Source organism: Prinia subflava, chromosome 14 (genome assembly GCF_021018805.1).
Source record: "Prinia subflava isolate CZ2003 ecotype Zambia chromosome 14, Cam_Psub_1.2, whole genome shotgun sequence".
In the NCBI taxonomy this organism is placed as follows: Eukaryota; Metazoa; Chordata; class Aves; order Passeriformes; family Cisticolidae; genus Prinia; species Prinia subflava.
In genome coordinates, this window is record NC_086260.1 from 3,994,377 (window position 1) to 4,017,596 (window position 23,220).

The 23,220-nt window shown below is 43.3% G+C and overlaps 1 protein-coding gene across 10 annotated transcripts in view; it reads left to right on the top strand.

Annotated features, from left to right (window-relative positions):
* The window catches only part of FOXP1 (forkhead box P1), a 379,483-nt gene that overhangs the window by 306,965 nt on the left and 49,298 nt on the right, over positions 1-23,220 (top strand). For all 10 annotated transcript variants that reach the window (XM_063411788.1, XM_063411793.1, XM_063411794.1 and 7 more), the window contains 2 exons: positions 3,090-3,249; positions 9,321-9,525. In XM_063411788.1, coding sequence (XP_063267858.1) covers positions 3,090-3,249; positions 9,321-9,525 — 365 coding nt within the window. The remainder of the gene's footprint in view (positions 1-3,089; positions 3,250-9,320; positions 9,526-23,220) is intronic.

Genomic DNA, 23,220 nt, shown 5'->3' on the forward strand with positions numbered 1-23,220 from the left:
AGCATTTCACCCCACAGGTTTGTTCAGCCCAGCTTAAGGAGGTTATTCTTGCTAAATTAGCATGGAAGAGGTGGTCTTGTATTATTTTATTTCTTCCCCCTCCCTCTGGCACTGAAAACTGACAGGCAGTGCCGTGGTGGGGGCCGGCGATTGCCTCGCTAACGAGGGCCGAGCGTGTACCTTGACAGATGGAACAAGCGTAGTCGTGTTCGGCATCCCCCAGGTCATTTTGTGAGTGCCTTGTCCCATTGTGCTGCCATGAAAGAGGCAAAACACAGCAAACCTCCCCAGCCCTGCCCGTGAAAGGGACCCGACCCCGAGCACAGCCGCAGACGGGTCCCAGCGAGGTTCAGGGGGTTTTACTCAAGGGCTGCACGGCGTAGCAGAGGGTGAGCAGTGCCCGACAGCGAGAGGCAGAGGTGCTGGGGGGATCTCAGCCCTGATCCTGCTCTCCCCTGGAAAATTCGGGGCTCCCAGAGGCAGGGAGTGCTGGGGGGGATCTCAGCTCTGATCCTGCTCTCCCCTGGAAAATTCGGGGCTCCCCAGAGGCAGGGGGTGCTGGGGGGGATCTCAGCCCTGATCCTGCTCTCCCCTGGAAAATTCGGGGCTCCCAGAGGCAGGGGGTGCTGGGGGGGATCTCAGCCCTGATCCTGCTCTCCCCTGGAAAATTCGGGGCTCCCAGAGGCAGGGGGTGCTGGACGGAGCGCGCCGCTGCCCGAGCAGGGCCGTTTGTCCTCCGGCGCTGTGACAGTTTATGTTAGGCAGTAGGGAGTAACCTAAGAAAGGAAAACAGACCTTTGACAGAAGCTTTAGGGAGGGGATCAAAAATGCAAGTTTTATCAGGATATTTCAGCATTTTAACACTGACTACTGACCTGACAACAGGACTGCACCGAGACCTTTTTTGTATGCATTCAATTGTGAGAAGTAAACAAACTGCCTTGTATCCTGTGTTTGGTAACTGGGTGGGGAGCACAGTTTGGCAACGTGTCTTGCTTTTAAATTCTTTCTTGGACAATGGGCCTTGTATACTTTTATATCCTGGCTTTTCAAAGTAGAGTGTGTTCAAGAGCTTTTCTTAGGATAGCTGAGAAGACAACCAAACGGGCATCAGTCAATTGATATAAAGGGGTTTTTTAAAAATACCCCATGTGCTAACTTTGCACTGTTACCTACAAATAGGTAAAACACAGCTTACTGTGCCTAGCACTAATAATATAAATATACTAATATAAATGCATTAAGTATATATATTTTAAAATTAATATTTATGGAGGCAAACGTTACTTTAGCTCAGTACAACTGTTGCTGGGGCCTGCATGCATATGGTGCTGTTGCAAATAGTTGCAACAAATGGATGTGTCAGAGCAAGCTGTTGCAAAGAAATGTAAACTCCCCGAGTTTCAGAATATCCAAACACCTATTTGTTTAGATGTGCTCCTGAAGTCCAAGGTTTTCTTTGGAAAAAAGATAAATTGAGTGTATAAGTAAGATGAATAGAACGGCTGACTCTGAGAGTTGTGGGTTGCAGTATTAGGATTGATGGGGCATGGTGGTACGAGAAGGTGGGGGTCAAATCCACAGTGTCTGTCAGTCCTGCTCCAGCAGCTCTGGTGGGACTTTTTCCCTGTGTAACACCAGTAGGGAATGGGGCCAGTGATCCTCTGGCTTGGTGTCAAGGAAGGGTGACAGAAAGCTCAGGATCTGGCTGGAGTGAGTTTGTAAACGTGTGCAGTTTGGTAAGAGTTAATTTTCTTTCCCTAATTGTTAGCCATAATGTGTATAAGACCTCCACCTTGATATGATTCCTAGCAGATTAGGGATATTAGATAATTTCCTTCTATTTATTGTACTACTGCACTGTATTATCTTTCTATCACTCAGATAATTACTAAGGAAATCTACATTAATTTTTTTTGGCTAGCACAAGGAACTGCTAAACACTGGCATGATGTATTGATGTTTTACACAACAAAAGTTTTCCTCCTGTCATTGTACAATAAATAAAAAGATATTTATCAAAATGCAAAGCCTTTCATGGATTTTAAAGAACAAAGCAAATAAAGTACAAGATGAGCATGGAAGCAAAACCTAGAGGCTTCCTTAACTGAACAAAATTAAGGACTCTGAAGCCTCGAGTACTGTACATATTAAGCACTCACATTCAAGTAAGATGTTGTTTGCTAAATTATGAATGTGTGTAATTAAAATCTAGTGGCTGTTTCTATGAAAGATTTACAATGTTATTTCATCGTTTGTCATGGCTAATTAACAATATTAGATGAAGTTTTTCTTCTTCAAAGGTCTGATTTTTTCTCATTTATTTATGTCAGAAGTGATAAACAGAGTAGTTAAAAGCTTCTCCTGGTACAGTAGTGAGGAAAGCAACATGTTCTTTTACACCTCGAAGGTTCAAGGTTCACATCCCTGTGGAGTAAAGCAACTCCATCTTCTTTCTAGTGAGAATAATTAAAAATTTCAAAGTGCAGAAGTAGCAGCCTTAAATACAGCACAGAATAATTCCAGTGTAACAGAAAGTATTGTGGGGCTTGATGGATGAAGAAGAGAGAGTGAGTATAAAATACCATAAATTAAGCCAGTTGAATTGCCTTAGTAATAGTTGAGACAACCCTTGAATGAGCAAACAGAGCACAGAGCAGGGTTTCTTGTTACATCTAAGTGTGATGAGATCGTGGGGTGTGATTCTCATGTTCTTTGCCTCAAAGAACTACCCAGGATTTTCATCAGCCTTTACACACCACTGAAACACAGCCACGTCTGGGGTAAAACATGAACACACAGACCAAGAAATGCTGTATGCATTTGTAATTGGGATGGCAGCAGGGATTTAGGTTGGGTGAAAGTTAACCACAGGAGATGGGAATCTGCAGCCCTGTGTTAGCTCCAGCATCCAAACACACCTTGGGGTCTTTGCCAGGGGTGGTGGGCTCACTGTCTTGGCCTTGATACCCGGTGACTGCCATCAGAAGTTGAAGCAAGTTGAGACAAGGAGCCTTGTAATTCCTCTGCTTTACTCTCGAGTTAACAAGCGTGCCTTCTTATTTTTATTGTTCTTGCTTTTTTTTCAGCCCCAGCAGCAGCAAGTGGCCACGCAGCAGTTGGCCTTTCAGCAGCAGCTCTTACAGATGCAGCAGTTGCAGCAGCAGCACCTCCTGTCTCTGCAGCGTCAGGGGCTGCTGACGATCCAGCCCGGGCAGCCTACTCTGCCTTTGCAACCCCTTGCACAAGGTAGGTGAAGGATTTGGGTGCACACTCACACGGAATTGTCACGTGGGGGGAGAGAGAGAAAGAGGCTCCTAAAATAATAAGCACAGAAAGATGCTGACAGGCAGGGTGGGCATTATAAAGGGACTTTTTGAGAAGGGCGGTGCTGCAAGCCTGGGCTGCTCTGACTGGCGGGGTGCAGAGGGCTGGGGGTTCACAGGCAGTTTGCACAGCTGCAGCCGGTCTGGCGGGCTCAGAGCTGCTGCTTGTACTCATCTGGGCTTGGAATCCTTCACAGGAGGAGTCTTTATTGATTCCTGGTGCTGCCTTCATGGCTAAGGGTGTGTGGGAGCAGCTTTTCCTTTCCCAGATGTGCTGATTGGGCCTTCCTGGTCCCAGCCTGGCCATGAGCTGGCCCAGAGCAGCTCTGACCCACAGGCTGAGTGCCCTTGGTTGTGGCTGCCAGGGAGAGGGGACAAGAATGCTCTCCACAGCCTTCGTGTCTCTGCCTCGGTGCTTCTGTTCCTTCCTTCCCACTGAGGCAAATTGGGATTAACTCCATTTAATTCTAATGGTGTTATTGACAATTAGATCCTCCTACGTCTTTATTCAGTCCTGCACTCTGCAAGAAGTGAATTCTGAATTTCTGCTTTGCTGAAATCCCAATTTATTTTATTTTTTTAAGACATTGATACACTGAAAGCACTACTTAAATCCACAATACTTTTGACAGTGATTATAACTTAGGGGTTTTATTCTCTCATTTCTTTTTTAGCTTAAATTTATTATTTTACTTTTTAAACTGGATTTGTCTGCAAGCCGTGGGACAGTTTAACAGACTTGCCTGAGCTCTGGCTGCTGTGGTTAAAGCAGACTCTTTGGAGTTGGCATGGCTCAGGCATGCCATGGCATCAACCATGATGTTGGTATTTCTGAATAATCCTGTCTTCTCCTTCCCTTGCCAATAATAAATTTGAACATTCACCTTTATAGCTTGAGTCAGCCCAGGTTGAATGATTTGGGATCTTGAAAGCAGGCTTAGGGCTGTTCCTAGTTTCTAAATCATACAATGAATATACATTCAGCTCTGTTCACTTAAATTGAGGGGACAAGACAAAATTGCTTCTGTTCTTCACCCTCCTTTTTTTTTCTATGTACATAGTTGCAGAAAAGGAGAGTGAGGTGGCTGGTGAATATTAACTTACATGGATAAACAGAGGCCAGACTGGGGAGTGGAGTCTGCTTTGCTGTGTGCCTGATGTGCTTTATTTAGGATTATTTTTGCCAGGCCCAGGAAGGTATTTGAGCATTTAACTCCTGTGTTGAGAGGCCAAGCTTTTGGGGGCCTGACCCCTGACTCCCAGAGTCTCTGTTCAAGCTCACAGCATCCCCAAACTGGATGCCTGGTGAGGAGCAGCACTGTGCAGGAGCTGGAGGCTGATCCATGCATGGGAAGGTGATGCCCAGCTGGGAGATGCAGGATCAGGCTTGGGGCAGTACCTGGTCAGCCACCATCGATGCAGAGTGATGGGGAGAAGGTGTGAAATGAGTCCAGGAAAAAAGGGCATGTAGATGAAATGCCATTTACGCTTGCAAGATGTTGTAACGTGCATTAATTATGCCTCAGATTTATTGTTGGAAGCATCCCAGGCTGTTCCCACACACCCACCGGACTCAAGCTTCCACCTTGCTAATTTTTCCCACAGCTCCTATGCCATTAAGTTGGCTCAGTAAGGTTCATTGTATAGTCCATCAGTTAAGCTGTCCAAAGGAGGGCAATTGGGCAGTGACAAGACACGCTCATGTGTAATGTGAAAGAAATGAATGTGGTGATGCATGAAGTGTAATCTGCGCGGTAACACATCGGAGACACCAGTAGGTAATTCAGCCATCGTGGCATTGATTGATACGGTTAGCAGGGAAGTGTAACTATTAGTCCTCGCCCAGGAGCGTATTTAAAACCTGAGGGGTGCTGACTTGCACGCCAGAGAGACACAAACATAAGCAGAGAGGGCTGGTTCTGGCAGGGAAATGAGCTGCGAGCGCTGGGGGCGGCGGGAGGCGGCAGGAAAGAGGGATTTGAGGCTTGAGACGGGTTGCGATCCAGCACGATATTTTATTCCTTTTTATCAGAGAGACGATGGCTTAAAACTGATGTCATTATGAGGTTTAAATCAACTTTCTGCTTGCTTGAACATGGTCACCTGGGTATGGAGGTACAAGGACACAAAGAGGTTGAGCAACTCTGTTTGTCTTTGAGCCGGTGATACCTGGGGTTGGGAAATTGAGTTCCATGAGCAGTAATCTGTCAACTGTCCCCACAACATACATTTTTTAAACCTGTGCCTACATTTTCTTTCATAATCAAGAGGACTAGTTGTCCTGAAAAATGCAATGAAGAGCCAGGGCTATAGTTTAAAATAATTGGTAATGGACACTTCTTATTTAAGAAAAAAATTACATCTCTCATGCCCTTTTGTTTTCAGAACGGTTTGCAAGACTGAGACAAATACTGTATATGTGTGTATAAAAGAAATAAAATCATCCCTCTAGTAAGCTGTGAATTCAGTTAAAAGCATTTTGCTTTTATTCTTAAGTATCTGTAATAGTAATAAATGTTTCCAAGGAGAGAATTCTACTTCATAAGTGACATTTTCGTTATGTTTTCAGAACTAATAGATTGTTTAAATTTGTATTTTAGTTTCATTTTAGTTTTTACTGCTCGCCTATTGTCTTAAACAAAATAGCACATCCTTTAGTGTTAACATTTGTGTAATCTTTGCTGCTTAGTATTTAGACGCTTCTACAATCTAGATTTTACATCTGTACATAGCAGCAATTTTAAAATAAACCCCATTTCAGCAGTGTTCTGAGCCGCGAGAGTGAGATCTTTAGTATCTTCAAAATGAAACTGCAAATCACACTTCAGATCACCAGTGAGTGCAAATAATAGGACTGAGACATCCGGGTGCCTGATTGCTCCCGTGGATTTGGCAGTTTCAGGTCTGAATCCCGTTGCTGGTCCGTAGGAAGTCGCAGCGATCTCGGGTAATTGCGGCGCAGTTCTGGGAATCTGACTTGAAATTTAGCTCTCACTGTTCAAATGAGACTGTTAAATGGTAAATTACATAATTTATTGCGAGTGGTCGTGGATCTATTTGACTTGCTTTTGCCATTTGTTCTATTATTTTATTTAACCATTTTGCTGGATGAGTGATGAGCATACCTTTCAGCTGCCCGGTTTGACAGGTTAGTCAGGAATTCTCTCCAGAATTATTCTAAAGGAACTAAATTTAGGGCAGGAGGAGAGAGGCTATTTCTAATTTTATTTTATTAATCAGGTGATGTAATTGATTTTTGGCAAGGGGTTGTGTGCAGGCATGTATGACATCACAGTTAGATCTTTAAATTAATGTCACCCAGCTTAAAATCCTTACTATCTCTAGAATTTTCTCCCACACAACTGGGTATATTTTATTTTTCTTTCCATCTGTGGTATAGTTGTTGTTAGTACTAATGGGAGTAAGACTTCTGTGGGAAGTTAGACCAAACACTTTGACTTTTAGAGGCATAAATATCATGTGTATGTCTGTTTTAATGGCTGTAACACTTTCAGATTTTTCCTTGGGAGAAAGCGTTGGCAGATCCAGAAGTGACCAGGAGGAGAGGAAAGCAGAAACAGGGAAAGGAGAGTGGATGATACGCTGTGTCTAATTAAAAACCTGCAGAAATCCAGATTAAAAAAAAAAAAAGAAGAAGAAAAAAAAGCCAGTTATTCTTTCCCTATTTGCTTGTTCTGGAAAATAAAAATAGGTGTCGGCTCATATGTTCTCATATCAATATGTTATCATCAACAGACAAGTCTATTCACTATTGTTTCAACTGAGTAAACAGTGTGTAAGGGTCAGCCCTGCTCACAGGTAATTGTTAGTGCGCAGACAGTCCTGTCAAGCGTGTTAGCTAAAAATACATCCCACACTGTCACTTTGCAAGGTGTTTGAAAATAATAGCCCCCACACAGCAAAACAGGACACGGGCTTGTGTACTGACCTTTTTCTTTGTTTAATTTGCTCAGAGGTTTAATTCCAGGGGACAAGTAATAATTGAATATGTCTAATAACTAAATGCTCATTTGGGACAAAATCCATCAAAATATAATTGGCATTTGGGGCTGATGAAAGGAAAATGACGTGGCTTTAGAGAAACGGATGTGTCCTAGAGAATATCTGATCACTTAATGTATAAATTGAAGCCTCTTCCCTAATATATATTAATTGCAGATACTTAAGGATTTCAGCATTTTTTTGTAGTGAACCGTTACTGGAGACCAACTGTTTTTGTTAATGCTACTCTGGGAAAGGCGGGGAAGGTTATTGGTCTGTCGTGCAATAATTTACTCCTCTTTGATATGCAAACGATCCACGGTGAATATAAAAAAATCCTATCAGACTCATTTCACAGTTCTTAACCACTTAGATTCTCTGGAGTCTATCGCCTCATTAGACCAGTGCTCTCCAAAGCTAGCATAATTAAAATCTTTAACAGTTTAGCAAAGTAAAGATGTTTGGCTGATCACGTTGAGATGATTATCTATCCATTGTATTCTAAATGACAAAAATAAATTAAATTTAGACCTTGGCATTTTTTATTATGTGTTTCAAATGAATATAATGCATACTGCCTTTTTTTTTATTTCAATACCTTAGGTTGGGCGAGGTACATGGCTGTGTGAGCTGCTGCTGTACACTCAGAAAATGGCAGGTTTCCTTAGGATAGCTCCAGAGCTACAACATGGTGAAACAATGAACAGTCACCCAAACGATGAGCTGGAAGCACACTGATGAGAAAGCTCTTTAAAAACACACAGACACTGTCTTCTTATTATTATTATTATTAATTTTTCCCTTAATATTTGAGTGATGTGTCTCCACTGCTAATTTTTTCCCATGGCCTTCTCTGAAGGAGCACTGGAATAGTCTGGAGTGAGAGAAACTGGACTTGTTGGATCATGTCACAAACATCAGCTTTATCCAAAAGCATGATCTCAGCGTGAGCACATGGCTCACCTTCCATTTGGCCCATTGGAGTTTGCAGTTTTCACTCTCACTGGTTACTGAATATTGCCTCTCTAACCCTGGTGTCCACTTTGGCATGTTTAAAAAAACACATTTTTTTATTATTATTTTTTCTTGAAGCTTATTTTCTGTTTTCATTTTGCTTTTGAATGGCTCATTAGCAACGATCTTAAGAAATGACAGTAATAATAGTGTTACTTGTATAGAAAGTTATACAGTTTTTCGGTAGACACATCCATCAATTAAGTGAGCAGTTCAAGAAACCAAAATTAATGAGAAAGATAGGTGTGTTAATGAAATAATCATAGTATAATCAATTTGACTGTTAAAATTTGAAAAGCATTTCAGGAAGACAATATGAATTCATAATTTACGTCTAAAAGTGATTAATAAAAACTGTATTTAATAACAAAGCTATTTGTCATCATTTAAAACTTAAGCACAAAATTAGTCATGTTGTGGTTCATGTTGTCATAATAATAAAGCTGAGTGGGTTTTTTTTCCTAAGACCTTCCTTGTTTTTAATAACAGGTTAGAAAGTAGTCACTTTCTTAAAAAAAAAAAAAGGCAAAAATTTGTCAAAGAAGAAAGAAATTGAATTTCTTAGCTGAACATAGAGTAGCCAGTGGCCACCTTTGCTGTCAGCCTTGCTGTGGGCATGGGGGCAATTTTTGCCCAAGTAGGGACTCTAAAAACTGGCCTTTGGTCTAAAAATCACAAAAAATTATAATATTTAGCATGATGTTTGGTGTGAGTGTGGTGTTGTGTGGATCCCTCTGCCCCACAGCCCGGATTTTGCATTCCATGAGTACTGCAGGTGTCACACCACAGCGTAGCAGAATCGTGCAGTGCAGTATTAGCATTTAGTTATTAGAAAAAAAAAAAAAAAATACATGCACAAAAACACACACAGGCAAAACTAACACTAGGCTTTGTTTACTGACTCTTTGATTTAATTACTGTTTGAAGACGGCCGAATTAGCTGTTAATTGATTTAATTATCCAATTTGTTTGTTTCAGGCATGATTCCAACAGAGCTGCAGCAGCTCTGGAAGGAAGTGACAAGCTCGCACACAGCGGAGGAGGCAGCCAGCAACAACCACAGCAGCCTGGACCTGTCCACCACCTGCGTCTCCTCCTCTGCGCCCTCCAAGACCTCCTTAATCATCAACCCACACGCCTCAACTAATGGACAGCTGTCAGTCCACACTCCTAAAAGGGAGAGGTAAGTTCCTGCGGGTTTTCCACCCCGAGCATCCCGGAGCGCCGTCCCCGAGCGATGGCGAAACGCTCGGGAGCGGTGGCCAAGTGCCTTGGCCTCGGTTTTGTCCTCCACGTCTTGCTCTGTCTGGTGTTGGCGTGGTTGAATAGAGTCTCCACTGGGCAGAATATGCTCCTTTTGTTCCCATCTTTATGGCTTGTTAATTGGATCAATGTGGGCACAATTAGCTAATTAGAAGTGCATTGGATAAGCGTATTGGGAAGTGTGAAGAAGCTGGGGGATTGTTTTGAGTTTGGCGTCACAGGTGGTGGTGCTCTTGTTATGTTTTGGGTTTACAGGGTGGAGGTGAGCAAGAAAATCTGTTGGTCAGTACAATCCCTAATTTTCTACCAAATTTTGGTACCCTATCTCTCTAACATATTTGCTTTTTTGTACTCTGTATTCTGCTTTCACAAGACACGGTAGGCTTGAGTTCACCAAGTTTCTCTAAAACAAAGTGGCTTTTTTTTTTCTTTTTAAGTGCTGATAAAATTAGCTAACTGGTGTTGTTTGGCTTTTAAAAGTGTGAGTTAATTTATACTTGCTCGGCTTGCATTGTTAAAGGAAATGGCTTAAATCAGGGGTTGTCTGTTGACGTGCTTCTCGGTGCGGGCTCTGCTTTATTCCAGAGGATGCTTTATTGCAGGTTTGTTTCTTTACACCCCCAGATTTCACTGAGGCGTGTCTAACAACGTAACTTTTGCTGCTGGGGAGATAGACAGGCCCAGGCGCCGGGGCCGTGGGTGCCAGCACTGGCTGCAGCCTCGGCGTCGCTGCTGGAGGAGGAGGAGGAGGAGGAGGAAGGGTCTCGAGGAGTGGGCGCAGTGGGGAGGGAGGGCAGTGCTCCTTTGCATTCAGGAGAGTCCCTTTGCCCATCTAGAAATGTTACAGCAGACACTAGTGAATGCTGGATTTTATAGAAACTGATGGCTTTGTCTTTCCGTCCTCCTTTCATTCATTAGAAGGAGGATAATGGAATTTTTAAGCTGTAGGGTTTGTATTTCTGGTGGTCTGAAAGTAGATTGATAGGGAAGTTATATAAATACCTCTTACATCTTTCTGATATTAAGAAAATAGTGCTGCTGAGAATAGATAGATTCTAAAGGAGAGCACACCCACTGTTGGAAGAAGTGCTGTGTGTGTGAGGCATCCTTTATATACCCATTGCAAGGACGTGTGTGGGAACATCAGTTAATATGTTTATAATGCATGTAAGTGCCAGGGACGTGGTTTTCATGAAGACTTACATGGGATACTAAAAAAAATACGATGTTTATTAAACAATTATTCCCTTTTTGCTGCATGTAGAACTGAACAAGATGGGTTTATGGCTTTTCAATAAATTTTTTATCTATGTTTTTCTTACGGAGTATATAAAGTAAAAACCCATGCAGCAAGATGGATCTTCTTTCATTGAGTAGAGGCACATGCTGTGTGCTAATGGCAGTCTAAACCAGGAAACAGATTCAGTTCAGTTTGAAATACAGTGGAAATAGGGGAATCTGTAAGAGTAAGAATTTTCTCTCTGTATAGTGTTGAGCAGATCTGGAAATCCATGTGTCTGAGTCCTGTAATTGTGGCCTGGAGGCAGCTGGGATCTACAGACAAGGTGATACACATGCTTTTATTAGTGAAGTTCCAGATTAATTACGAAGGCATAAAAATGCCATACTATTGTTTGAGATTGTCTTAGTTTAGAAGACTAAATCCTCAGTGCTGGAATCAACACCTGTGTTGTTAAGCTTGCCTTATACTTTTCTTGCATATCTGCTGAATTCTCTGAAATACCAAAATACAAAATAGGAATATTTAGGAGTGCAAATACAAGAGCTACAGAGTTTGCTTTGTCCTGCCTCTCTTTTGGTACATGGAGGCTTTATGCCATCCATTTGCTGCAGTGATTGAATTACATGTTTATCCATGAGTGGAGCAGGAGGCTACAGGCAGTAGAATGCCTCCTGATGCACTTAAGGGTTTTGTTGCAGTCTCATCAGGCACCGTGGTGCCTGCCTAGATTTCATGTGACACAGAAACTCCTCTTGGTGAGATATTTTGCACTGGTTTCCTTTCTGAAAGGATATTTATCTACAGGCAGGGAGTGTGGGGTGGGGAGTGAGCAGAGAGGGAAGAGCTGCTGTGCTCTGCCACCACATGTGTGTTTGAAAGCTCACAGAAGGTGAAATTTTAGCAGGCATGCAAAAGAGAGCACAGGCACAAGCAGGGCTTTAATAATTGTTTGATTGCAAAGTTTAAGACTACAAAAAATCATGGGTCTGGTGGGAGCCTGAGCATGCTGGACTTGGCGTGAAATCCATGTGTGTTCTTGTACCCATCTGGTTCAGCATAACAAATCTAAGGAGACTTTTGGAGGCAGCCCCTAGCTCAGGCTCAGGTCAGATGGGGCTGTGGGAAGGGCTCACTAGGGAGGTATCAGCCCTTCCACCTCCCATCACATAAGTCACATCCTGGGTTGGCCAGGGCAGGTTTTTGACCTGTGGATTTCCCCTCATTCCTGCACCTTCTGTGCAACTGGCAGTTAGCTCTGGTCTGATCCAACCAAGAGCTATTTATTTAGATTTAACCAACAATAAAAAGCACATAGTAAAATCTCTAAGTGTCCTAACAGTTAAGCACAGCCACATCATAACGACTGCCCAGCAGCCATAAATAATCATATACAGGTAACATTAACTTTTAGGGTGTGCTGTAAAGCTGTTTTCAACCCCTTTCTCTTGGGCTTTTGAGAAGGAGTGGGCTGCAGGAGGCAGGTTGGTTATGTGGGAGTTACTATCATCACTGTCATCTCTGGCACATGTCAGTGAGATGGTTCAGGCTGTGTTTTGGGGGGTTCCTGATCCCACAGGTCAGGTTGTGAGGCTGCTCCAGACCTGCGAGACTGGAGGCACCTGTGCTAGAATCAGCAGGCGAGCAGCAGATCTGCTCTGTGTCTTGGGTAGAAACACATTCTGGTTATAAACAAGGGGTTTAAAATAGCAGGAGCAGTAGTCATTGGCTGCCTGGCGTGCCCACGCGTCGCCGTGCCGCCGGCCCAGCCTGGGGTTCTGCACAGGGGACACAGCTCTGGTGACACTGCCCACTGCAGGGCTGCTGTGCTTGGGGCCCAGGGACAGCAAAATTCCTCCTTCATGACTAAAAAGCAAACAGCAGGTGGGTGACCAGAGTCACCTGGGATGCCCAAGAAGCAAAAATACATTCACCATGAGGCACCCTCCCTGCTGGGCCAGGGAACACGGTGGTGCTGCGCTTGGTTTCTGCATGCTCTGTGTGTATGGCAATGAAACAATTCCAGCTATAAATAATGGGTTAATGCTTTCATTCATTTGGGCTTTAAATGTATATTACATCCATGCTTTTGTCCCACATTTCGCCCAGTTTCTCTAAGTAGCAGCAGCAGCAGCTCTGGGGTTTGGTGCACAGCAATCTGTTAAGGAGATAAATAATCTGCTTTGGCATGACACTCCTACTCTCCTCTTTAATTTGTCTTACACAAGGAAAATTATAATTAAATCATTCAGGGTAAACCCTTGAGTGTAGAGAAGGAAAAAACACACTTTGGTAAAGATTGCCAATAGAGACCAACTTCCCTGTTGTGCCGTGCAGAGACATTTATCAATATTCAGCACTATTAAAGAGAGAACATTTCGTGTGATTTGTGAGGCGGATGCCAAAGCTCAAATCAAGGCTTGTTAAGATCCTTTCCCCATGCAATCATGGGCATTCAGCATCATTAGAATTCAGCACTGACTGTGTGTTTCATGCTTTGATTTTACTCAGACAATTTAATAATGTTTATTGTGCTGATTATATATATAAATTCACTCAATGCAATAAACATACCTCAGTCATCAGTACCCTAAGGGAAATATTTAGTTATAGATACTTGTATTCATTCAGGATAAGGGAAAGTGAGACCATCAACCAGCATGCAAACCTCTCATCATCTTATCAGCATTTGGGTTTCTTCAGTAACAAGCAGTTTTTCTCTACACACGTAAATAAATAAATAACAGGAGCCAGTCAAGTACATCTGCTGTGCTTAGAAATGTCAGGGAAATTACCCACTTTCCATCTTGTTCCACTGCATCTTATTTGGGAGAAACTTGATTATTTTCTTAAGAAAAGCACCAAAACAAAGCAGGGGGATGCCTGCTTGCTTCAGGTGTCTACTAACTGTAAAACCTCATTAATAGTGAGCATCCTGAAATCCACATGCTTGGGAATATCTCCCATGTGGGTAGGTTTGGAAAACCACAACAGTGCAGAATTCATCAGTGCTTTGCTGGGCAGAGATTGCTCCAGTTTGGGCTTGAACTGGGAGGTCTGGAGGTGCAGTGGAGCTGTTGAACATCTTGAGCTGGTCCTCTCCCCTGGCACCATCCTGCACTGACTGCAGCAGGGCCAGGATGGTGGAAGCTGTACATAAACAAGGGAGTTAATGAAGGTCCAGACCTGTTAATTTAAGAAGTGCATCTGTTGTTTACCAGAGGTAAGGTGAAGAGTTGCAGTGTCCAGGAGACCTTTCTCCATCTGCCAGCAGTCCCATCTCTTCCCCTCGTTGCCTTTATACCCTTTCCAACTATACTGGAGTCCTGTCCTTCCACATAAGCAAGCAGTCATCTCATAGGAAAAATAGATGGGATAAACAGGGGGATTTTAAAATTGCTTTTTCTTGCCAGCGTGGCAGGAGGACAGTCTGGAGAAGGCTCTGAAGGGAAGTGAGGAATGGCATGGCAGACCATTGATCTGCTGCTTAGGCCTAATGCCTCATGTTTTACTGTTGTTATCTTCCATGCCAGCTGATCCTCCATCAAAATCCCAAGGCCCTTAGATGAGGGCATTAGGATTCAGCACAATTAAGAATTACAGACTTGGGTCCATTATTAATGCTCGGGATGAAACAGTTCAGCCTGCAGTCCATATGCTCCCAGGGCCCGATCTTCTCTTGGCCAGCCTCTCCACTTAGTCCCTGGCATTCATTCTGCACTGGTGCCAGCATCAGATCTGCTCAGCCGTGTCAGCTCCCCTCAGTTGCTCCCTGCGGCTGATTTTAGTTCATTATCCTTCACCATCAGCAGAGTTGTGTTGGATTAGGTTGCCTCAAATCCATTCTCCCTTAAGAAATAGGTGTTCTGGGACCTTTCCTCCCAAGAAGTATTCAGCTGCTCCTTGTGCTCAAACCCTGTCATGACCATGGAGGCATCTCAGGTGCCTCCATCCTTGCTGTGGAGCCAGGCTGGAGTGAGAGATGTGAGCCTGGATGTCCTGCTGGATATCTGATAAACCATCCTGCTTTCCACATGGCTGCTGTCCTTCTCACTGCCCCTGGAATGGCTGTGGGGCTGCTTGGTGAGGATGACACGGTGACAGCAGAGCACAGGCCTGGCCATCTCCATCTGCTCTGTGCAGGTACAGCCCGAAGTGTCCCCGTGTCTGATCCCTTGGCACTCGCTCCCCTGCCAAAGAAATGCCACCAGTTACTGAGCGGGCTCCCCTCTGAGTCACTCCTCTGTAATCAGCTTTGAAAAAACACCGGCTGTGACTCAGACCTGGGGCTGTTAATCTTCAGCTTTGGCCTTATCAGGCACTTTTTTATTGTTCGTGCTTTTCAGATGCGGGTGTGGAGCCTCCTGTGCGCCGCCCGCCCGCACCCACCGTCTGCCAGGGTGCTAAATCACTTGTACAATCCCTCTTGCTCCTCGATCTGCCCAGGAGCTCCTTCATCACACCTCTCAGGGAACTCCTTCACTAAACCAAAAGCAGCTTATCTTGTTTTTTCCTTCGAAAGGTGCAAAGTTAACCGGCCTGTGAATGTTTGATGTGGCCCCTGGCTGGAGGAGGGTGCGCTGGGTTTGGTGCAGCTCCTGCACGCCAGCGCTCTCTGGTCCTGTGTAGTAACCATCAGTTGTACAACTCCAAACACTAAGCTAATGTATCAAAAAGCACTTAAAATAGATTGGGTGAGCCTTGGCAGACGCCTAACAGAACTTTTCCAAATTTTAGCATATGTATTGTTTTATTCCTCCATCTGGCCAACAGATCATTGTTTGATATCTGAGTGCTTTGCATATCTCCTCCCTTTTCTTGCAACTGAGATACTTACACGTGCATTTAATACAGCTTAATGCTATTTTTACATACCAGAGAAATAGCTGATGGCTTTCTGTTAATTGCATGCACTTTGCAGTTAAACTTTTACTAAAACATTCCTGTCTAAATACTTAAAGTCCAATGAAAATTTGTCCTCTTCTTTTATTAGAGGTGTTTATGTAGTACTCTTAAAAAGGGACCTGGTTTTCGTTTACTGCACTGCGAATTTCTGTTTCTTTTTATTTCCTCCTACGTGCAAGTTGTCCTTCCTCAGAATTTTCTCAGGTCTGATTGTCCTAAAGAGCGGAGCAGGGAGCTGATAAAGTGCTGTGTTATTTTTTTAACATATATAGCACAATCTGAAAGCAGAAACACCCTTGAAAGTGCTGTAGAAGCAGAGGACTTAAGTGACTTTTGTGTGACTATTTTCTGTGCTGTTCAATAAAAATGGAGCAGTTAGTATGACAGCTGTTATATCATGCTATATCGTACTGCTAAGATATTGAGCAGCATTTAAAGTAAAACTCCACCATTAAGCTGTATAAACTTTATCCATTTCACTGTGGTTTAATGGAAAAAAATGAGTTTCTCAATAAAATGACATCATTTTTCCCAGGTTGTAATGTTCACTTTACAACTGTTTTTCTTTAATTCAATTTGTTTTACTTTACTTTTTCTTGGCATCTTTTTTTTTCTTGCAGTTTGGAGAGGGGGAGATGTCTTTTCGAAGAGCAGCTAGGTACTGCTCAAACCTCTCTTCCCTACTTTTCCCTTCTCCTCGCTCCCTCGACATCTTGTGCTAATCTGGAGCTCTATTTTTGTCAGGCAGACACGGTTGTATTTTCAAAGTGGTGAGATGCACATTTAAATTTGGTAATCAGGATTTGTGGCTCTACCTGCTGCACAGTGAGGGGTGGGGGAAGGAGCCCAAGGAAAATTCATATTGCATTGCTTGGTGCTGGAGCAACGCTTGTGAAATGCCATGGGGTGTTTTTCTGTATAGTTGGTGGTGGAAAGGTAGGAGGCCTGTAATTTCGTCTGTGTCAGGAAAATGTATGTGTATTATAAAGTAGATTCTTGTCATTAAAAGGATGGTATAAGCCCAGGCAGGGAAACTGCTAATATGTGTTGCAGCTTGTCATTTTAGGCTGCATGAATAAAGAGGAGAGCTATTCCTTTGGGAAACAATCTCGGGAACTGAGCAACAGATCCGCTAGCCAGCAAATTCTTTTTAACTGTAATTTTCCTTTTTGTGTATACTCAAAAATAACATCGCGATGGGCCCTTAAATACCATTTCATACACAGAGCACAATTTCCACGGCACAGGTGGTGCTAATATAGGACAGTCCCCTAGGCACTTGTCGCCAGGAGTTGTACAGCTTGTTCAGTGTCTGCATCCATATGGCAATCTGTCCCATTCATAGAAAGACATTGTAGCTGTGCCTGTGGGTGCTGTGGTCAATGTAGTGTAAAAAGTAGATTTTAACTCTCGGCAACCTATGTTCTGCTGTTTGTTTTATTGTAGAATCCAATTTATAACGTGGGGGAAGAAAAATCAGCTCAGAGCAAATTCCAGAACAATCTGGCTGGCTGGGGTTTGTGTTTATTCTTGGAGCGCATGGTTAATCAGCAGGTGCACAGCCCTGCGCCCCGCGCGCTCTAATGAACAGTTTACAGGAAGTCTTGCTCGGAAGAAACATTTTCCTTGTTGTTTATACTGTGAATTAACTCAGAAGTTGCAAAGCTGTAAACGATGTTAGCTGGCCATGTATGTCATGCAAGGCTGTTCTGTACTTCTTGTCTTTTTTTGGCTTTCTTTCCCAGTGTCGCAAGGTTTTCCCTGGGTGTGGGATGCTCGGGAAGGACTCTCTGTGTTCCGAGAGGGGCAAATCGTGGCAAAGAGGCCCTCCCAAAAAGCAGGGCAAAGCTCTAGTGTTGCCCAGCAGTTCAGATCTAAATGCATGGATGTGATTTGTGGTACCTATCAGTCCAATGCCAAGTGTTGTTCTGTTTTAGTGGGACTATTTGTTACGCCTTTTAGTAAACACAAACAAATAGACCGCCTAGCACCTGCAGCAGCATATGATATTTACACTACCTGTATGATTCAGCATGCTTCCCCGGGGAAGCAGGCTTGTGTCCTCTCAATTTTAGTGCTTTTTTGAACAGCATTCTTCCACGGGGAAAGCGTGCAGCAGAGAGAATGCAGTGCTCTAGCTGGAGTTCTCCCTTGGAGTCATTATTTATCTTAATTATATTTTTATAAACATTTCCCCAAGGGCACTTTGCTGCTGCCGCAGGGGTGTGGGGTGGGCGAAGTCCCCCCCAGCGAGCTGCCAGGCTGTGTGTGATGTGACAGTCACCTTCTGCGCAGGTTTTGTTGTGCCTGTGGGACAGGGGTGAAAAATACTGACGTGAATAATCCCTGTTAATCATATTTGTTGACGTATCACCGGTTTATATAAGAGAGGAAGACTTGCCTCAACTCTAAATGTAACAGAATAGAATTTTGTTGAACAAGAATAGATCTTGTTCCTCAGTGTTTTCTTTTACTGTAAATTTAAATGTTACAACAGAATATAAATTACAGTAAAATAAGGTTGGCAAACAGGATCGTTTTACAAACTATGTATGTTCATTGGTAATTTTACACCTCAGTCTTGGTGAAGTCCAAGGTCTAATCCTGTGTTTTTATACTTGTGTGTGTTCTTAAAAGGATTGCTGAATTGGGGCCAAAGCTTTGCCATTGCCACCTCCCTCTGCCATGCGAATTGGGTGTGTAAGAGAGATGGGATTGCTATGCTGAAAGTCACTGTTAAAAAAAAAAAAAAAAAAAAAAAAAGCCAACTGAAAAAAGCCCTGCGAACATCCCCCGAGCCCCAAAAACCCAAGAAAATGGTTGGATCACATTTTTTTCCTAATTAAACTAAGATACTGAATCAATCCGTTTTAATCTGAATAAATTAGGAGACTGTTCAGAGAGGAATAAAATGAGATTTAGCAGGGATAAGTAGAAAGTAGCCCAGCTAGGAAATCAAAATTCCAAACTGCGGGTTTGACATGACACGTCAGCTGCTCAGCATCAGTTGTGTGGGAAATGGCTGAGGCATCATCAGGGTTGAGAAATTAAGGTGGGACACTCTGTGCCATGTCTTAGTCAAAAAGGTAAATGCACTCATGGGAGGCATAAACATGCATGTTGCATCCGAGTCCTGGTTTTTTTGCTGTTGTACTTTATGCAGAACCAGTTAAACCACATTGAGTGTGATGTACAATTGGCCACTGTCTTGCAGAAAGGATAAAGAGAAGCTGGAGCAAATACAGAGGAGAGCAGCTAGGATGATAAAGGAGTTGGAGGGAATAGGCTATGAAGACAGATTAAAGGGAATTAAAGATCTACACCCTGGAAAAATAGAGGCTCTAGGAGGATATGATTATGGTATGTAAGTACATGAAATGATGCTACAAAGAAGAAGAACGAAAAAATTGTTCTCATTAGTTAGCAGTGCTGGAATTTAAAATCCAGCGTTTCAAATCGTGTGTGTCTGGGTATATTTGATGTACTTTTCACTACAGTACCTAGGCACAAGGTTGAAATAAAAAAATAAGAGTTTTAAATCATAGAGAAACTCGTTAATTCAAATGCAAGAATGGAATTTGCACCGGAGATAAGTGATGGATTTTTTGCAATGGGCATTTCTTTTAAATGCTCTGGAAATACATTTAATTCCTCCAAGGAAGGGATGTAGGGCAGTGGCTCTCCAGGCCCTGTGGCAGTTTTCCTGCGGGGCTGGAAGAGGGGCTGCCACTGGAAGAAGGACGTGTTAGAGTGCTGGAGGGTCATAACGTTGATTAATAATCCAAACCATCAGTGGATAGATCAAAACCAGAAGATGATGCTTATAATTATCCAGGCTGGTTCTGCTCTTTGCAGTGAGGGTGGGGGTAGAAGGGAAGGGGAATGTCAGCCAGATTTTGTCTTGCTGCAGATTCTCCAGTGTTCTCCTTGCAGAGCAGGAATTTAGGGAATAGTGCCACAAGAGGCATAAATGAGGGGCAGTGATTTGGGGTGCACAGGTGGCCTCGTGTTACAGCAGCACTGCTGTTTCCCTTTTACAATACAGGAGTACACAACTTAGTGCACACCGATTAGAAGAGAGGATTTCAGCCTGTGGGTTACAGTTTTAACTTCATTTGTCTGAAATGGGTGTAGTAATTTAAAATGTAATATAACCTCTCATTACTTCCAGTAGGGCTTGATGTAAAACATGAGCTGCTTCTAGTCCTAGGTCTGGACAAGGACTAAAGTAGTGAGGAGGAGGAGAGGTGCTCCTCTAAAATACATCCAAAAATTTGCAAGCCAGTTGTGGAAAGAGCTGTCACTGACCATTCACATCAAATGCCACCTCTCCTGCAGGCCTGTGACCCTCTTTTAAGCTTTATCCAGTGATGTAGAGGCATCATCACCCTGCTTGGACAGCCCCCTTTTCAGATCACATACCTGCTTCCTGGGTGGTTCTTGAGGCTTGGACAGGAGCATTAGGGTCTAAAAGGTCGGGGAGGGTTTTTTTGGTTTTTTTTTAGTTATTGGTTGGGGTTTTTCTTTAATTCACAGTTTGAAGAGGAGAGAGGTGCTGTGCCACCTTGCTAAGAATTTGAAGGGATTTACACCAGTGGAACTTAACTGCAAAACACATCTTTGCTCGGTTGATTCTGTCATGAAGGCAGGAACTTGCACCTGAGTACAGTTAGTGCAAGGATTTAACCATTACTGCTTCCGTTTCATTCTAAAATCAAATACAATGAGCGTTTCTGACACAGAAAATTGTGACTTTTTCAGCAGCCTTACTCTTTTGGTGCCTTCTGATGAGCTTTAGAGCTCACCAGGTAGTCACAACTCCGGGAGAGCCGTGTTGGTTCCCAGTTGTGTGTCTCCTTCTCCTGCATAGGACCAAAATTGTGGCATTTTGCCTCAAAGGCTGTGCCATTTAAATCAGAGAGAGGGGGAAAGTGGTGTGAGACAGAGCCCCACACTCCTGCCTGGGCTGTACATGGATATCAGTTTCATGACAGCTGGCAAGGATGAAGTCATTTCCGATTGACTCTGAGGAATAAAATAAAATTAAAAAGGCAATTCTGCACTTCCAGAGGGTGCTGTGCTCCAGCTCCTTGCAGGAGGAAAGCAGGAGATATGTGGTATTGATTTTTCAGTGTGCAGGTGGCTCAGGCATGTTCTGAGCTCCGTTAGAACGTGAGCAGATGCTTCATAACTGTGATAGAAAGTCAAGGATGCTTCTCTACATCACGGACTTCCCTCAGTGTTTTGGCAAAGATCATTGGCCCAAGCAGATGTGGAAAAGAGAGAGTGGAAATATGAAGTATGTCAGCATCATGAATATTTAAAATATGGTCCACTGTGTGGCAGAAGCACAGACACTGAGGCTTCTGCTGAGCTGGATTTTGTATCTACCTAGGATTTTTAGCCAGTGTGTACAAGCACAGTGCCCAGTTCCACGTGGTTAATAACTGAGGCCTGAATTAAACCATTTAAAGAACACAGGGAGCTTTCATGCTGGGGCTTTGTTCACTGCTTTCCCCAACACCCAGCATGTTCCCATCTCACTTTGGGGTGTCATTTTTACTCTCCATCAGCACTTGGTTCTCTCTGGCGTCTCTGTCTCCTGTGCTCTCGTGTCCTGAGCAGGGTTCTTCCAGGATGCTGGTGCACATCATTTTGGAATACTTTTGGAATATTCCAAAAGGTGAGTGGCTGTGCAAGCAGCAGTTTTGACAACCATACCTGTAGGAATGGGAGGTGAAATTGCTACCAGACCCTCTGGAGATCCTTGGGGTTGTGAGGCAATGTAGTGGGAAGAAGGAAGAGGTGAACTTTCCTCTCCTTTATCCAGCAAGCCCAGAGGAGCTGTGGAAGTGTCTGTCCCCTCTCCCCTCCTCTCTGTACTGGAAACAGAGCTGGAGGCAGCAGAAAATAAGTGGACACTTACACAGTTTTGAGCCTCGCACATGGATTTTGTTACTCTCTTGTATGTCATGAATAAGTGACTTACGCAAGATATTTCACTTGCCAGATTGACTTTGATGTAATTCAATGTAATAATGCATCACTATTGCATTATTTGGAAGTAATTCTATTGTATTAACTACTTTTTATGCCAGTACCTTACAAAGAGGAAAAAAACCTCATGTTGTCTTGAATTTACATCATTTATTCCTTCACTACTTTGAAAATTATGCCTTGTTATAAAATCATTTCCACTAACTGGTGTTGCATCACCAGTACCCAACCATGAATATGCATTCCTGGGAAGGAGAGGGTGACAGAAACAAACACCTACTCTAATGTGTCATTAGAAATCAAACAGACCTAAAACTTGCTTCTGCTTGCCAATGCTCAGATCTTCTGAAAGTCTGTCTGCAGCAGTGAGACCAAGGATGCATCCAGATTACAGAAGCTGTGCTTGTGTGCAGGCGAAATACCAGTGATCAATTCCAGATTATAGGTCTGTGTTGTGCTCACAAAGCTGTTTATGTATGTGCTGGATTAAAATCCTCTTTTTCCACCTCTATTTGCTCAAACAAAGTGAGTACTTAGATCAGTTAACAGAGTTTCCATTCACTTCCACTGGCTGTATCCTTTGTGCCTTACATCCTCCTCTGTATGAACCCGCTCTTTGTTTTGTTTTGAGGTGCTTCTTCAGGCTCTATCGGGGAACAAGTGGCAATCTATGATATCTTCAAAAGTGGGATGGATAAAATAGCAGTAATCTGATCCTGACACATAAAGGTCACTGAAAGGCACTGCTGAAACCCCCCCGAGCAGGACAGGAATCTCTGCCTTTGGAATGGCACAGTGCCTGCACAGGGGGCCAGCGTTTGTCTTTCAGGACTGAGGGTTTTTTCTCTCTGGAATGTCTTATTTTTGGTGAGTTGCAGTGGTTCCTCTGCTTGGTTGAATGGCAGTGGAAGCTCTGCGTAGGTGTTGAGCGTGTTACGCGTAGCATCGTGTTAGCAAAGTGACCTTTTAATTTCCCATTTTTACAGTCAGCACCAGCTTTTATGGTTATTGACAGCACGAGCCTTTGACATCCTGAGCATCTTTTAGAGTCTGATGTTGTCTTGGTCATTCCGTCATTTTCTTTGGACACAATACCAGGGTGTCGTGTCCCACATAGTTTGTCTTGTCTTGTGCAAGTTCCCTGGAAAGAAAAGAGATTTGTGCTTGGATTTGAAAAATAAATACAAATCTCGGTAGGGCTCTTTCCGTTGACTTGGCCATGGCCTTTAGGCTCTCACAGAGAAACTTTAAAAATCCCTGCTGGGGGTTTAAGCCATGTGACTCCTGTTGATATTATAATGAGATTTACAGTGCTTAAACCCCACGGGGGACTGACTCCTTACTTGGCCATCACAAGTCCCAGTGTGTGGGTAACATGCACTGGGCAGATTCATGCACTACCTTTTTTTTTTTTTTTCCTTTCTTTCTATTTTCTTTTTTTTTTTTCTTTCTTTTTTTCTTTTTTTTTTTTTT